The sequence below is a fragment of the Lates calcarifer genome, unplaced genomic scaffold (genome assembly GCF_001640805.2).
Source record: "Lates calcarifer isolate ASB-BC8 unplaced genomic scaffold, TLL_Latcal_v3 _unitig_5098_quiver_2318, whole genome shotgun sequence".
Lineage (NCBI taxonomy): Eukaryota > Metazoa > Chordata > Actinopteri > Centropomidae > Lates > Lates calcarifer.
In genome coordinates, this window is record NW_026117295.1 from 2,401 (window position 1) to 18,420 (window position 16,020).

At 39.2% G+C, this 16,020-nt stretch overlaps 1 protein-coding gene across 1 annotated transcript; it reads right to left on the reverse strand.

The window, feature by feature from the left end:
- Nucleotides 1-7,551: 7,551 nt before the first annotated feature.
- On the reverse strand, nt 7,552-15,997 carry LOC127140836 (butyrophilin subfamily 1 member A1; the record flags this gene model as incomplete). The annotated part of the gene is given in 3 exon segments (XM_051068636.1): nt 7,552-8,172; nt 15,262-15,412; nt 15,861-15,997. Coding segments are annotated over 3 exon segments (909 nt in total), but the record flags the coding sequence as incomplete, so codon positions are not given.
- Between the last annotated feature and the right edge of the window lie 23 nt (nt 15,998-16,020).

The window sequence follows — 16,020 nt, forward strand, 5'->3', positions numbered from 1 at the left end:
AGCTATGCAGAAAACCCACTGGAAACAAATTCCATGTTTTTCATACACTCTAAACTTGGTTGTGAAGGACTCTATTAAGGCTGACATGAGTTTGAGATCCGTCCTGGAGAAATGTGGTGCTATTGTTCAGTTCTTTCATCATAGCACCAAAGCATCTGACAAGCTAAAAGAAGTACAAAATCAGTTGCAATTTCCACAGCACAGAGTAATCCAAGCAGTAGAGACATGATGGAATTCAGTATTTTACATGCTGGAGAGACTGTATGAACAAAGACAAGCCATTATAACAGCACTCGGGGAAACACCCTGTGCTTGAATGAGGGAAAATGGCCCCATATCAGCCAAGCTATTGAAGCCCTCAAGCCTTTTGAAGAGGCCACTACAGAAGTTTTTTGCAGAGCAATATGTAACCAATTTCTAAAGTCATACCTCTGGTTTCTGTTCTCCAAAGAGTCTTTTGTGACACTGGTCATGTGCAAACCATTAAATTACAGCTTATCAGTGAGATGCAAGCCCTGAGCAGTTGTGAGGGACAGGCAACAACCAGTGATACCTCTTGTACTGCAACAACAAAGCATGCTGGGAACTATGCCCTCCTAACCCCTCCTCAGCATGCTACAATACCACATTATGTTTAAAGCAGTAATACTAACAGAAGATAAATTAAACAGAACTGTTGCTCAAGATGTGATTGGCTTGCTTTAAGAAAGATATGAACCACAATGCATTTCTTTTCAATTGTTCATTGTTTTCAAGCTACATATGAGCAGAACCAAAACATGAAGGCCATCAGTGGTCAAGATTAAAATTAAAGGTGTGGGAAGATTACAACCATGCATTATCTGTTAATGTGAAGAGATGAAAAGGATAAAATGCTTGAAATAAGAAATTCAGACTTTGACAAAGCAGTTTTGTTTTTATGTTGATCAAACACCCTTATAATTATGGTAATTCTAGTTTCAAGTATTAACTTACTCAGAACCAGTATTAAAATCTTAGTAAGAAGTTGTAATACCTTATTAAGATAATTAAGGACTGCAACAGTTGAAGTAAGTGAAATGCTCTGACATAAAAACTAACTGGTAAAAGAAATATCTTTACAAAACAAGCATATATTGTCTTAATTTAAGATATTTTACCTTTCAGTTTTTGCAGTGTGGGAGTACATGTCTACCCCCAGCCTCTGGATTGTTGATCTTCGGTCTGAACCCTGAGCTTTCACCAGACACTTGATCCCTATATTAGCCACCTTTCGTCAGGGTTCCTATTCTGGATTCTTGGTGCCTTTGCCTGCCAGCCTTAGCTTTGGACTTACCTGACTTCATAATTGGCAATGGGACACATCCTGAGGCTTGAGGCCCAAGGAATGCCCTCTAAAGCCTTGTTTTTATCTAAGGTTTTTGGATAACATCATAGGGACCTGGCAAAATGGAGAAGAAAATTTCAAAAAATCCATAGGCATATTGAATAATCGTCACCCCTCAATTAAAGTTAAATACAGTCCGGATCCATCTGAGGTTAACTTTCTGTACACAACAGTATTCTTTGAAAATATAAACAATAACAATGACAGATTACTTACACAAATTTACTTTGAGCCCTGAGATACTCATGCACTACTCCATTAAACCAGTTATCATCCAAAATATACATTTAGAGGCACTGTAAATTATTGAATAATCTGGTTTCATAGAATCTCATCTTGGGAAGCAGACATGTCCATCCTCCATGGCCATCTATGTCCATCCTCCATGTCCATGTCCATCTATGTCCATCCTCCACGTCCATCCATGTCCATCCTACTTGTCCATCCTCTTCCAAATTCTCAGAAAGAGGAGCTGTGCAAAACAATTCTTAGGATCCATAAAAATTGCCACTTTTGTGGGCCTTCAAGCATAGAACATGCTTGTTCAATCCACATGGGGGAGCCAGTGCCCAAATAATGGAGAACATTCCCCTTCTACACCCAAAACCTCATCTATGGCATAGTGTGTCAGTCATGCAATCTGATCTACATAGGTAACAGTAAAAGAACATCTTTATAATATCTTTATAATATTGGGAAGGACAGACTGGACACCACACTGGTCCAGCACTTTTAAATTGATTCAATTCAGTACTTATCCGCCATTGGCTTTCAGGCCAACCCAGCATGGACAGAGGGCCAACAGAGGAGACAGGAGGCTTTATGGATAAAGAAATTAAAAACCAGAGTCCCTCCAGGATTAATTGTAGCTTAAGTAGCCCTCTTGCCATGCCCTGTGAAAAATAATGAAATAAAAGTTTGGATGAGGACTTCATATACACTCCCTCCCTATTTATTTTCTTGTTATAGATTGTTTAACTATCATCTAACCCCCACCTGAGATTCCCTCAGACCCATGGGGAAAGTTGAGAAACACATTAACTTTTAATTTTTGGTGAAAATTGAACAAAACAGCAGTCGAATCTTGTCCGAAGCATGTCACATGCACGTGTGTTTGAACACGCACATCCAAAACTTCTGAAAACATTCAACAAATTGAACAAATCATTTGAAATGATCAACGACTCCATATAAGAATGATAGCAGAAATGGTCTCCATTGATAAAGAGACAGTTCAGCAAATTTTGCCAAAAGTGTGTGCCAAAGTTGTCCCAAAACTCCAAGACTCCTGATTGAAAGGAAAAGCAGTTTCTGGCCCAAAAACAAATCACAGTGCTTGATCACCCTCCCTAATTCACCTGATCTAGCACCATCTAGATCTAGATCTAGACTTTTTCCTAAAATCAAATCTGTGCTCAAAGGAACACGTTTTGAGTCTGTGTCAGAAGTTAAGAAAAGAGCGACTTAGGTTCTGAGACAACTGTCCGAAGAACACCTAATGTACTGCTTTGATCAGTGGAAGACCCGAATGCAGCAGTGTGTTGATGCAGAAGGGGAGTATGTTGAAGGAGAAAGACACTGAAAAATGTAAGACTAATAACATTTGAATCGGTTGTGTGGGGAAAAGAGAAAGACCCTTTCCTGCTTCTCCCAAAAAACTGGATGACCCTCCCTCACGGAAAAATTGATGAACTTCCCCCATTTTTGCGCTACACTATGCTCTGCTTATTCCCTCATTTTGTCTATTTTTTATTATTATCTATTTTTATTATTATTATTATTATTATTTGAATTATTTGAAAAATATACAGTAAAATTTTTAATTAATATGTTCTTGCAGTAATTTCTGTTATAAACATACCTATTCCCTCATAAGCACTGTTGCACTAGATATTGCATGATGTTGGTTGTCTTTGTTACAGTGCTGGTTGAACTGCTTGTCTTTATTTATCCTGTAGTCTCCTGATGACATATTTTAGGAAAGCAGGTCAGTGGTGTGTGTGTGTGTGTGTGTCTGTGTGTGTCTGTGTGTGTAAGGGGGAATCAAAAAGGTCACATACATTTATATTTGCCAAATCCTAAGGAGAATTTGTTTGTGAGTGTCATGTTGCTCTGACACTTGCAGAAGAGATCAGGTGATGTTTTCCCTCAGACAGACAGATGGACAGATGGTTGTGGCTGCTGAGAACACAGATCAGGCAGACAGGCAGACAGACAGCAGCAGATGTTATCCCAGTGGAGGAAACACCACAACAGTTAGCAAGACTTGTTTTTCTCTTTGTAAGCAGTGGACATCACTGCCATGATGTCATCCTTTACATCCTTTACAAAGGCTACAACAAAAACAGTAGCCTGTTAATGGCTAGGATGAGGTGGATGAGGGTGATTACTTGGCTTTTGGTTGGTGAGTTGAACAGCAATGGAAGCTATATGCTGACTAGCTTGACGCAAAGTTAGTTTGTTATAGTGTTGTGATGATATTCTAAACAAAAGTGAATCTAACCTGTATGGAGGCTTGTGTTCAGTGTGTGGATACAGATAAAGAAGATGGTGGTTCTGTGACACCAGGACACACTGTTGAGTCCTCTTAGTAACAAAACATCAGTTACTGAAAGGGTGCCTACCTGATAACCCTGTAGACCTGCCTGATCTCTCACATTCACACACAAATTCATGTTGACACTAGGTCCTTTATTTGGTAAGAAAGGTAAAGAAACTTACTTCATTCAGGAGTTTCATAGTTGAATAACTAAGCAGGCCTGGCACATTTGAATTTATACCACTGATTGCCACCACTGTGCTTTTCATGTAGAAACTGGACATTTACAGTCATGTGAAAAAGAAAGTACACCTTCTTTGATTTCTATGATTTTACGTATCAGAACATAATAAAAAAAAATTAAAAAGTGATTCAGGTCAAGTACATACAACCTCAGATGAACCTCAGATGAACAACAAGACACACAACATGACATATACAGAATGCAGAAGCAGTGTGTGACAAAGTGAGAGAACATAGCATAACACGGGTTCCATGTAAAAAATGTAAGGTGATACCAATAATACAGTAGTAGTAATGATAGTAGTGATAATTAAAGTATTAACTGCTAACGTAGCAATAAAACTAATAGCAGTACAGGTAATTTATAGCAGCAGGTGTCGAGTGGAGTTGTAGGAGCAGTAGGAGACTTGTCATCACAGATCAGACTCTACAGCTCCAGAGGCAGAAGCACCTGTAGAAAGTGACAGAAGAGGAGAGAGAGACGGAAGAGGCACACGACTACGGGAAAGGGAAGTGTCCTTTATAATGTTATGGGCCTTTTTGAGACAGTGGGAACTGTGTCGTTGTTCCAATGTGGGAAGAGGGCAGCCGACGATCTTCTGGGCCGTGTTAATGACCCTCTGGAGCGCTTTCCTCTGAGCCACTGTACAGCTGATGTACCACACACATATACAGTATGTTAGGATGTTCTCTATGGAGCACCGATAAAAGAACACCAGTAGTCTCTGGGTGATGTTATTTCTCCTGAACACCCTCAGGAAGTGCAGTCTCTGCTGGGCCTTTTTCAGCAGCTCAGAGGTGTTCACACTCCAGGTCAGGTCCTCCTCCATATGGACTCCCAGGAAGCGGAAGTCCGCCACCATCTCCACACAGTCCCCACTGATGACCAGTGGTGGCATGTCAGTTTTCGTCTTCCTGTAGTCTATTATAAGCTTGGTCTTTGAGGTGTTGAGGAGCAGGTTGTTCTCATATAATGCACTGTGCCAAGTTTGGCGAAAACCAAACACAGCACAAACACCTCATACCAACTTTCAAGAACGGTGGTGGAGGGCTAATGATTTGGGCTTATTTTGCAGCCACAAGACCTGGAAACCTTGCAGTCATTGAGTTGACCATGAACTTCTCTGTATACCAAAGTATTCACGAGTCAAATGTGAGGCCATCTGTCAGACAGCTGAAGCTTGGTTGACACTGTGTCATGCAACAGGACAATGATCCCACGCAAACAAGAAATAAAATCTACAACAGAACGGATGAAAAACAAAAGAATCAAGGTCCAGACCTCAACCTGATTGAAATTCTGTGGTGGGACTTTAAGAGAGCTGTGAAAAAAACAAATGCCCACAAACCTCAATGAACTGAAGCAACACTGAAAGAAGAGTGGGCCAAATTTCCTCCATAATGATGTGAGAGAGTGATAAAGTCATGCAGAAAACAATTACTTGTGAAAACATGTACTTAGTTTTTCTCACATGGCTTCTCCATTTTGGCTTCATTTTTGTTATATAAATAATGACACAGTGGAATCTGTTGTGTACAGTGAGGTTATATTTAAATAATTTAAAACCTGGTGAGGACCAGTTGATTTTTTTTTTATTATGTCCTGATATGTAAAACCATAGAATTCAAAGAGAGAATACTTTCTATTTCATATGACTGACTTCACTTCACACTATCAGGCTCCTCCACTGTGGAACCCACATTTAAGAGACTTAAATTTAAGAGACTTAAAACTTTAATCCCTCTCAACTTGATCATCTTGTAGACAGCGCTGCAGGCTCACTTGCAAACAACTCTTGACTCTATTGCCCCACTAAAAAAGAAAGTAATACCTACTGCTATTATTACTATGCTATTAAATTATTATTAGTTATCATGTAAGGCATTAGAGAATTATGATTTGAATTATGACTTTTTAATTGATATGAGTAACATAACAAGTCAAGTAAGATCAATTCAAGGAATCATCACTTAATTGAGAGGATGGGCCTTTACGTTGTAAAAATATTAACAGTATTTTATATTTTGTGGGTTGAAAAAGAAAAGAACATCACAGTGAAATGCAAACTGTGCTTGGGTGATAAGTGTTTGTCAGCTGTGAAGAACTCTGCCTCAGAGTTAAAGAAGTGCCTGCAAGCTAAACTAACAGCTCCACAACAGTGGTAGCGAGGCCTGTTGAGGAGGAGGAGAATGATGCTGGTGCTACAGCTCCAAAACAGCAGCAGCTATCCTTTAGGTTGGTTAAAGCTGTCACTCTGGTGGTAACACAAAAGTGACAAGTTACTTTTTCTCAGTAAGCAAGTAATGTAATGTATTACCTTGTAGTAATCTGGTAATGTACAAAGTAATTTTAAGGAATGCTACTTCAGATAAATTTTATTTCAGTTATACAGTGCTGAATCACAACAATAGGTAATTCTAACCCTGCCCACTATAAAAAAACCCTTCATCTGTTCAGGGTGGCATATAAATGTATCTCTGGACAAGATCTGAACATCATCAGTCCTGGACAGGGTTTTTGAGGAGTTATTGTGTGGAAGAGCACATTGAGCCATTTCATCCACTGATGGATGGTACACACACACACAGAGATACAGTATACAGCTCTACATACAGTGTTCAACAAGGTGCTTTATTTAGGACTGATATAGCAAAAAGAATAAAACACCTGAATAACAAACATTTTCACAAAGGTTACTCAGACAGGAAGAAATATCATTTTAATTAGGTAAGGTTTTCAGTGGTGGACTAATAGACATGTGGAGCTCTAGTGAGTATTCCCAGCAGCTGAACAGTGTATGTGGGATTAGATTGGAACAGATGTTTGTGTTCATGGTAATAAAGAAACATGTCACCCTGTGCAACTGTGGGACTCACTTGGAAAACAATGGAGCTCTATGGCACACAGGAGTAAGATAAAGGCTTTGGTACATACACAATACTTGTTCATTCATTGCTGGTTTTGCTGTGTGGCATTTGCTGACAAAAAACAAACCCCCAAAAAAACAAAACTTAATATTAGCGGACTCATCAACTAAATTTGACTCTTTGGAGAAATATTTGTCACACAGGCCCTAACCAGGTTGTAATAGCCTTGACAAAAAACTTAATAATAGAGCTTTGGAGTTGTTTGAAGGCATGATTTTCTTGTGATTGAACTATGCTGAGCAGTTTCCCTCTAATGCAAGTTTTTGTGGTAAGTTAGGTTAAATAGGACAAATGACTGTACTGGACACAGAATTTTAAAACTAATTTCATTTTAAAATCTGACTGCTAGATTGACATATGTTTATTTGTCCAAGAATCATACTGGTACTTTGGTATGATGACCCTATTCTATTGTAACAGACACCCTCCCTGCTGCGATTTTCAGGGGGTGTTTAGGACATGTAGTCGAGAAGTAGGGTCTCAGATTTCCATTCCACTGCTTTTTAAAACGATAGATCAAGGTGTTGTCATTGGCGTCAGAGAAAGTCAGACACCCTCTCTCCCAGTCCAGTTGAATTCTGACTCTGCGTGGCCTTCGTCTCAGTCTGAGGGGGGTGTTGTGGTCAGGAGAGGCCCGGTACTCCCCAGAGGAGAGGGAAACAGTCCACGGGCCACCATTAGGCTCTGTGTCTGAGTCTAAGGCAGGACTTGGGTTTAGATCAGAGTTGGACCAGTCCTTTCTGTGGATTGTCTCACTGGCTACACCAAGAGACCAGTGACTGTTGTCTCCCACCTCCACCTCCCAGCTGTGCCTCCCTGAGCTGAAGACCTCTGAGCCCAAGATGCTCTGTGGGCTCACAAACCTCTCGGGATTGTTGGGAAGAGGCTGCTCCTCACACACATACACACTGGACAGGTCAGGAGACACACCTAAACACACTGAGCCTGTGTTGGGGTCTGTGGTCACTGGAACTGAAAAACACAAGGACAACAGTGAGGGATAAAGAAACACAACACAAATGACACACTCACTGTACACATACAGTATATACACTGGAATATGTGTGACACACAATACACCCTCACCCAGGGTTTTCTACGTAACCCCGCAAATTGTACATCAACACTCCAGAAAAGCATCAGTTTTATCATGTTCACACTGCCTGTTTATCAAATCCGTTACCTAAAGCCCATAGGTGCCAATCAACATTCATAACAAACACTAAAGGCTATCTACACATGATAAGCAGTATGATATGTGCTCACTGCAACATGGGGTGTAGAGCACAGTGCAGAGGCAAAGTGTAACACAGGTTTATGCCACCATGTGTAGCAGGTAACAGGGAATTAAAAAAACTAAATCAGTGAGACAAGCAACATACATAGCAAATGATACACTGCAGTTTAACATTAAAGAGGACCCTGGCAAATATCCCACATGGGAGAAAAGGGCAGGACCCAATGATCAAGAAGGGGTTTCAGTACATGAAACCTTATTCATGCTTTGCTTTTATCACAGGTCACTATCCCAGACACCTTACACTGAAACTATTTGAACTTTGAGTACACAGGCAATACTTAATCTGTCTCTGCAGTTCTGATTTTTAACCCATTTCCACTTTATTTTACATAACTCTATTTAATGCTAAATAACATCCTGTAAACATCACAAACCATTGTTAGTGGCTTGAACTGAAGATGACACATATACCTTTCAGTGTAAAATTCACATATTTTTCGTTTATCTTAGTGATGGTGCACAACAAAATCACCAGTGTTAAAATTCCAGTGTTAAGCCACTTTAGAGTTAAGTGTTAAGGCATTGGTGTTAGTTTTGATAGAAATAGATCTGTACTGGTGAAAAACCAAATAATGTGGGTGTTACATTGCAGAGTTTACGGTATTCAACACTCATGAGTGTTGTGTCGAACATCCGGGTTTTTGGACAGGTACGCTTTGAGAGGAATTTGAAGGCAGCCATTTTCTTTCACTCGCATCGAGTATGAGAACGAAAGATTGGTAAGTATCTCGTGACTAATGTTTGGGTCGAGAAATTTGTTCTTTTAAACCGCTTTCTCCTATCTCCCGGCTGTGTCCCGGGGTTTCTACCTGCAACAGCGCGCGCCATCTTTTATCAATGATCAGAAATGACCTCATATCATTGTTTAAATTGAATTGCTGCCTTCAAATTGAACTCGTGATTATGACATGGGAAACCGTGTACACGGCTTGTGAACTTGGAGCTCCCAGACCGTTTCACGAGGGGGCCGTTCATATGAGGTCTTCTCATCAACAACATGTTTGTTAATTACCGTTAACTTGTACTAGCTTGCTTTTGACCAGACGAGAGAGAGAATATTTGCATACTCAACCGCTTCAGTTAGAAAAAGTATATTTTAGTGTAGTTTTCGTGTGGTTTTCGACAGTTGTTTAGACTGTTAAAAGACAAATATCTATCAATTATGTTAGCACCGAAGAGATAAGATCTGTCATCCCACTTTCTCTAAAGGCTCATATTGTAGATGGCAAAATGATCATCAAAGTGCAGTATCAAAACCGCAAGAAATACATCAAATTACAACATGCTGATTTTGAGGAATTCATTTATGAAGGTAACGGTATATGGCTGGTGTATGACTAACCAGTAATTCATACTGACTGGCAGTTATATTTGATGATTTAAACAATTTACTATGTTGTCTTTTAACCTCATCACTTAGTGAGAGAGAAGTTCTTCATCCCTGTGGACAAGATTACAGTGGAAGATGATTCTGGCACTGAGGTGGATGCAGCAGTGTTTGCAGACTTCTCGTCAAGGACAGTCACGACAATGGTAAATTTAAAAGGTTTTGGTTTTACATTGTATTAACAGCAGTGTTCAAAACAGATTTCTCCTCTAGACTCTCAACTGTTCACTCAGGAAGGATCTAAGCAGAGTTTTTAGCGTGGCTTATTCAAAATCCAAATTCACAACATTTCTGGAAATGAGGTTAATTGTGAAACATCAAGACCTCCCAAGCGAATGAGAGATGATGAAGAGACATTTCAGGCAGATGGTCAATATTCCTGCAGCACACATGGTTGAGACAGAAGAGTAAGTTTATTGTATCAGGGTTAGGTAGTTGCCAGGTACTTAACCCCCCTAAAGTGGTGGTAATGTGGTAATCATTTCAGCCCGTAAAGCGTATTTTTTATTTGCAGGAGAATTCCTCCTGCAAAAATTTATTTTTACATTAAGAAATTATTGAGTATATTATTTGACAGTGTATATTAGTGACAAATTAATTCTTCGATTATTAATAAACTTTTTTCTTTAATTTTAACATTTCAGTTCCTTAACTAGGTGTGTAGCTCTGCCATTTCACGTCGCCACTCTCTTAGGGGGGATGGTATCACACAAAAATAGCATCAATACATTCTCTAATGTTATTGACAGTGATAACGGGGTGTCTGTTTCAGAATCATCAAAAAACGGTTCCAGTGCCTGAATTTAATTTCTCCTATACACATTGTTGCTGTTGCTGGTTCCAACTATAGCTGATTATGAACAAATGTAATTATGTCTGTCCTTGGTTAGGAACATTTTTACGACTGGCAAAGTGGCTCTGGATTTCTGGCATGGCGGCTCAAGACAATTCAGAGGAAGACAAAACTCCAGGGAACCAAAAACACAGATGGCAAGAGGAAGTGGTCCAAGACAGGACAGAGAGCTGCCTCAGATTGGTGGTCAGTTGGATGAGGAGCATTGTAAAGAGGTCATATCCTTAATGAACCACACCAGTGAAATTATCCTGCAGAAGATGAAGGAAACCTTTGAGTAGAGACAGTGCCTCATTCACAATCCTGATGAGTTGCACAACATATTCTCAGTGTTTCCAAGGCTGCTAGACACGAAAGGGCTGGTGAGTATTGATATCATATTGACATCATAGTCATGACCTTAGCATGTGATTGTCAGAAATTTGACCAAACATGTTCTTTCATGTCTCTGTTGCTGCAGATGCATCAAGATTTCAGAGGGGACATTGCCAGCCATACCTTTTTGCTTCTGGAACTGGCAAGCAGGCCATCAGTACTTACTACGTTGTGATGGACAAGAGGCTCATTCCCTGCCAGGGCACAACATCATTAGCAGCCTTTGATGAACTCTTTAAAGTACACTTCGTTTTCAGTGTAAGTTACGATGATGATGATTCCTCCAGACAACGGTCTATAGTATCAATGTTGATTCCACTAAAGAGAGTCTAAAGGTGAAGGAATTGAGAGACAAGTTTATGAAAAGGAGCTAAGAGACAAATTCTTGAACAGTGTATATATGCAACATATGTAAGTCATTGTGCAATGCACTTGGTGCAATTATTCCAGCACTTTTGCATAGGTTATATTTTGGCAAAAAGTTTTTTTTAATTTTTCTTAATCTACAGCGTCTTAGTCTACAGCGCACATCAAACAAAGGCTAATTTGAGCCATGTTCACAGGTAGAAACTAGGAGCCAAGTTCTTAAACGACGTATCTTTATATTTGTAGATCCTTGCATGATGCACCTAGTGCATTAATTCAGCACCTTAAGTTTTTTCATGGGTTATACCCTGACAAAAAAATTATTATTTGTGCTCAAGAAGGCTGTTCATTGCAGTTTAAAAGTTATGCAGATTTTAGAAAGCACTTAAATGGTTGTCATAGTACTGTTAACATGGGCGCAAGCAAGAATGTTAATATGCAAACACCACATCAGTCAGATTTAGGTGAGCAGAGCTCACAAGAAGATGCTTCAGACATGGAATTAGATGTGATAAATCAACCCTCAACATTTGAGATGTCAAAAGACCAGGCAAAAAATATATGTGCTTTGATCATAGCAAAGTTACAGGGTAGTGGTGTTGCCAACACTGTTGTGTTATCTGTTGTTGAAAGCATGGAAGAGTATGTCAATGAAATTCATGCAAATCTTAAAGAACAAGTATTAAGTGCAGTGCCTGCTGATAATCCCAGTAGAGGTGCAGTAGAAGAAGTCATCGAGAGGACTTTCAATCCGTTTAAACTCTAAATTGACAAAATATTTTAGTGAGAAATGGGTGTTGTTGAACCACTAGAAATTAACTGAGGTATGATTCAAAGAGAAACAAAGTATCTGGAATTTATGAACAGGTACCAGTAAATGACACTTTCATTTACATACCCTTGTTAAAAACTTTAGAGTTAATTTTCAAGAATGAAGAAGTGTGTTTCCAAATTAATAAATCTGCTGCTCTTGGTAGCTTTTACCAGGATTTCTGTGATTGAAAATATTGTAGAATCACCCATTGAAAATCAGTAAAATTCATGCATGCATTACAAATTCAAGTTTATTATGATGACTTTGAAACATCAAATCCACTAGGGTCGAAACAAGGCATCCATAAGCTTGGATGGTTATATTTCACACTCTGCAATTTACCACCACATCTAAACTCATCCCTGATGAACATCACATCAAATTAACTAATGAGGACCATTACAGATATCTTGTTCAGAATCCAAGGGAAAATTCTTCTTTGGGGTCAAACGAAATAGTATACTCAATTCCTTGTTATAGTTCAATGTATCAGATAACTTTGTGTTTGATATAATGCACGATATCTTAGAAGGTGTAGCACAGTATGAGATTAGGTTATTGTTTGATTATTTGAATCAGAACTTTATCTCTAATGAAAACATATTCCAACGTGTATATGCATTCAACTACGGCTTCATGGATAGAAAAAATCAGCCAACACACATAAACATGTTTTGCACTAGCAGTGGTATTGGGCTTAATGCCAGTCAAATATTATGTCTTATTCGGAACCTCCCACTAATATTAGGAGATGTTGTCCCTGAAGGTGACACACATTGGCATTTGTTGTTAATACTGTTGCATATTGGGAACATAGTATTTTCTCCAGAGGGAATGACTGTATTTTTAAAACATCTTATCGAAGAGCACCACAGATTATTTACAGTTTTGTATCCTCAAAATAATTTGATCCCAGAACATCACTTTATGATCTATTATCCTGAATGTATACGCCAAATTGGTCCTTTAGTACATGTTTGGACTATGAGGTATGAAGCAAAACACAAATTCTTTAAGTCCAGCCTTAAAAATTTCAAAAACATAACTAAGTCCCTTGCAAAGAAACCTCAAATAGCAGTTGCCTATCATTGGGAATCATTGTCTGTCGAAGGTATTGAGTCTGGGCCTGTCAAATCGAAAATATTGACTGGTAATGTGATTTCAGAGCATTTTCAGATTGATATGTCAAGTGAAATAAGTATCACAACTTGGGTTAAACATAATGGTATGGAATATCACACGGGTCTGGTTGTTTTGTTAATGAGATGCCAGTGTTCAATAAGACTGCTTGCATATTTCTGAGAAATGAAGATTACTTTTTGGTCTCTGAAATGGAAACTACATTTGTTGAGCATTTCCATGCTTTTAATGTTGTTGAGAATATGCATAATGTTTCAGTTGTCAGACCTCATGACTTGAGATACTTCAAGCCCTTTGATATCCAGATGTCTTCTGGTACAGACTCATTTTTCTATGTTGTGCCAGACAGCTGCATTGTATAGGGTAAGCAGCATGTACGAGCTACCTCATGTTTTGGGCAGTATTGTATAGGGTTATTGCACAAGGTTTTGAGTGTCCTGCATCTTGTCCAATTGAATGTGAAGCCCTTGTTTAAAGGAAAAATAAATATTTTTCCCATTGAAGTTTTTTTGGAAGCCATTATTGCATTGTTGGTGGTTGGAGTATTAGACTAACACTAATGGATTTTACATTTTTAACTCTAATAGTGTTAATCCCAGAGGACAATGTACTCTAACAGTAGTATAGTAAACCCTGGTTAAGTGTACAATTTCCACCATTAAATGTTACCTGATAACTAGTGTCATCCATTGTGGTGTTAATATTTTACACTGTAAGAGTTTGTTAGTTGACACTATCACAGTTTTATTAATGCTAACTCATCTATTACAGTGTCAATATTTTTATACTATAAGAATTTGTTTGGTAACACTGTCATAGTGTTAATAATGTTAACACTTTCAAAAAGTGTTAAATTAACACTTAACCAGTGGTTCCCATATAAACCCTGTTAATTTTAACTCTGAGGGTGTTAGAAGTTGCGTTTTCAAATTTGCAGTGTGGTAAATTGGTAAAGTGGTAAATGGACTGCATTATATAGCGCTTTCTAGTATTATCAACCACTAAAAGCGCTTCACACTACATGACAAATTCATACAGCACTTATTCTATTCACACAAAGTGCTTTCTGGCACATTCATACACATTCACACACCAGTGACACATTTGGGGCAAATTAGGGGTTCAGTATCTTGCCCAAGGATACTTCGAGGGATCGAACCACCGACCTTCCGATTGATGAGCGACTGCTCTACCTCCTTCTCAATGAAAGTAAAGGACAATGAATACACATTTTTTAAAAACTGAGCTGGAATACATTTGTTATACAGTGAATCTACTAAAATAAATTAAGAAATTTTGAAACTCTAGGTTTTACATTTGCTGATTTTTCATGTTTCTTGTCCACAATTGTGCCAAATTTCAGGCTGATTTGCAAAAATACCAAGGTTTTACAGAAAAAGAAATTATGTTTTTTAACATATACAGTTTTATAAGAAACTGGAGAAGTTACATACATGTCTATACAAACAACAATATCAAGTAGTATAATCCATTTGTGACATGTTACTTTGTTTTGAATGACTTTCAGATTTTTAACACTTTTACGTCATCTGCTTGGAATGGCTGAAATTCAGTTCTCCAGCCCTCTGGACTGTGTAAAATCACAGATCATCTGATTAAATAGCATGATCAGCAGAGTGACATTAGTCAAATCAAGTAAGCCTTTATTGTCATTTGCCATATACAGAGTATACAGTTAAATGGAATAATGTTTCATACAGTCCAAATTAGCAGCAAACACACATTCAAAATATTCAGTGTATCCATTTTACATACTACAAAGGGCAAACAATGTGCAAGCATGGTGCAATCATACTACATACTCATTGTACAAACATGTACCATGCACATTCATGGAAACAGAGAGGAGAAGACAGCTGACCAGTCGCTCAAACCACTCATCTTAATGGGAGTCAGTGCTACCAGGCAGTAGTCAGTTAGACAATTCACCATAGGCTTCTTGGGCACTGGGTTGATGGTGATCTTTCTGAAGCCCACAGGGACCACAGCCTGGCTCAGGGAGATGTTACACATGTTTGTGAAGACATCTGCCAGCTGGTTGGCGGAGTCTCTGAGCACTCTCCTGGTATGCTGTCTGGACCTGCAGTGTTATGTGGGTCAACTCTGGATAAGTGTGGACTTGTATGCCTGTGTGTTGTCCTGAGCTCTAAACCACACATAGAAGTCATTCAGCATGTCAGGGAGAAGAGCATCACTGCTGTTGGCCTGCTGTGGTGTAACCTTGTTGTCTGGAAGGGCCTACATGCCCTGCCAAATGCATCTGGGGTCCTTAGTATCGCAGAAGTGGTTGTGAATCTTATGCACAGACTTGCTTGTCGCTTTTCATGATGGCCGTGGAAAGCTTAGCCCTGGCTGATCTGAGAAGCTCTGCATCACCTAAGCGGAAGGCAGCGTTCCTTGCCTTAAGCAGGGCATGTATCTCTGATGTCATTCGTGGCTTCTGATTGGCACAGTCTCAGTGGCTACAGTCTTTACTACAATGACATCCTCAATGCACTCCTCTATGTACCCAATCACAGAGTCTGTACTCTTCCAGGCAGGTGTGCTGGTCATAAGTGGCTCCTTCCCTGAACATGATCCTGTTTGTGCTCTCAAAGCAGTCCTGCAGGGCTGCTGTGGCTCCTGTGACCAAACTCTGATGGTCCTCTGTGTTGGCTTGGAGCATTTGAGCAGTGGCCTGTATGCTGC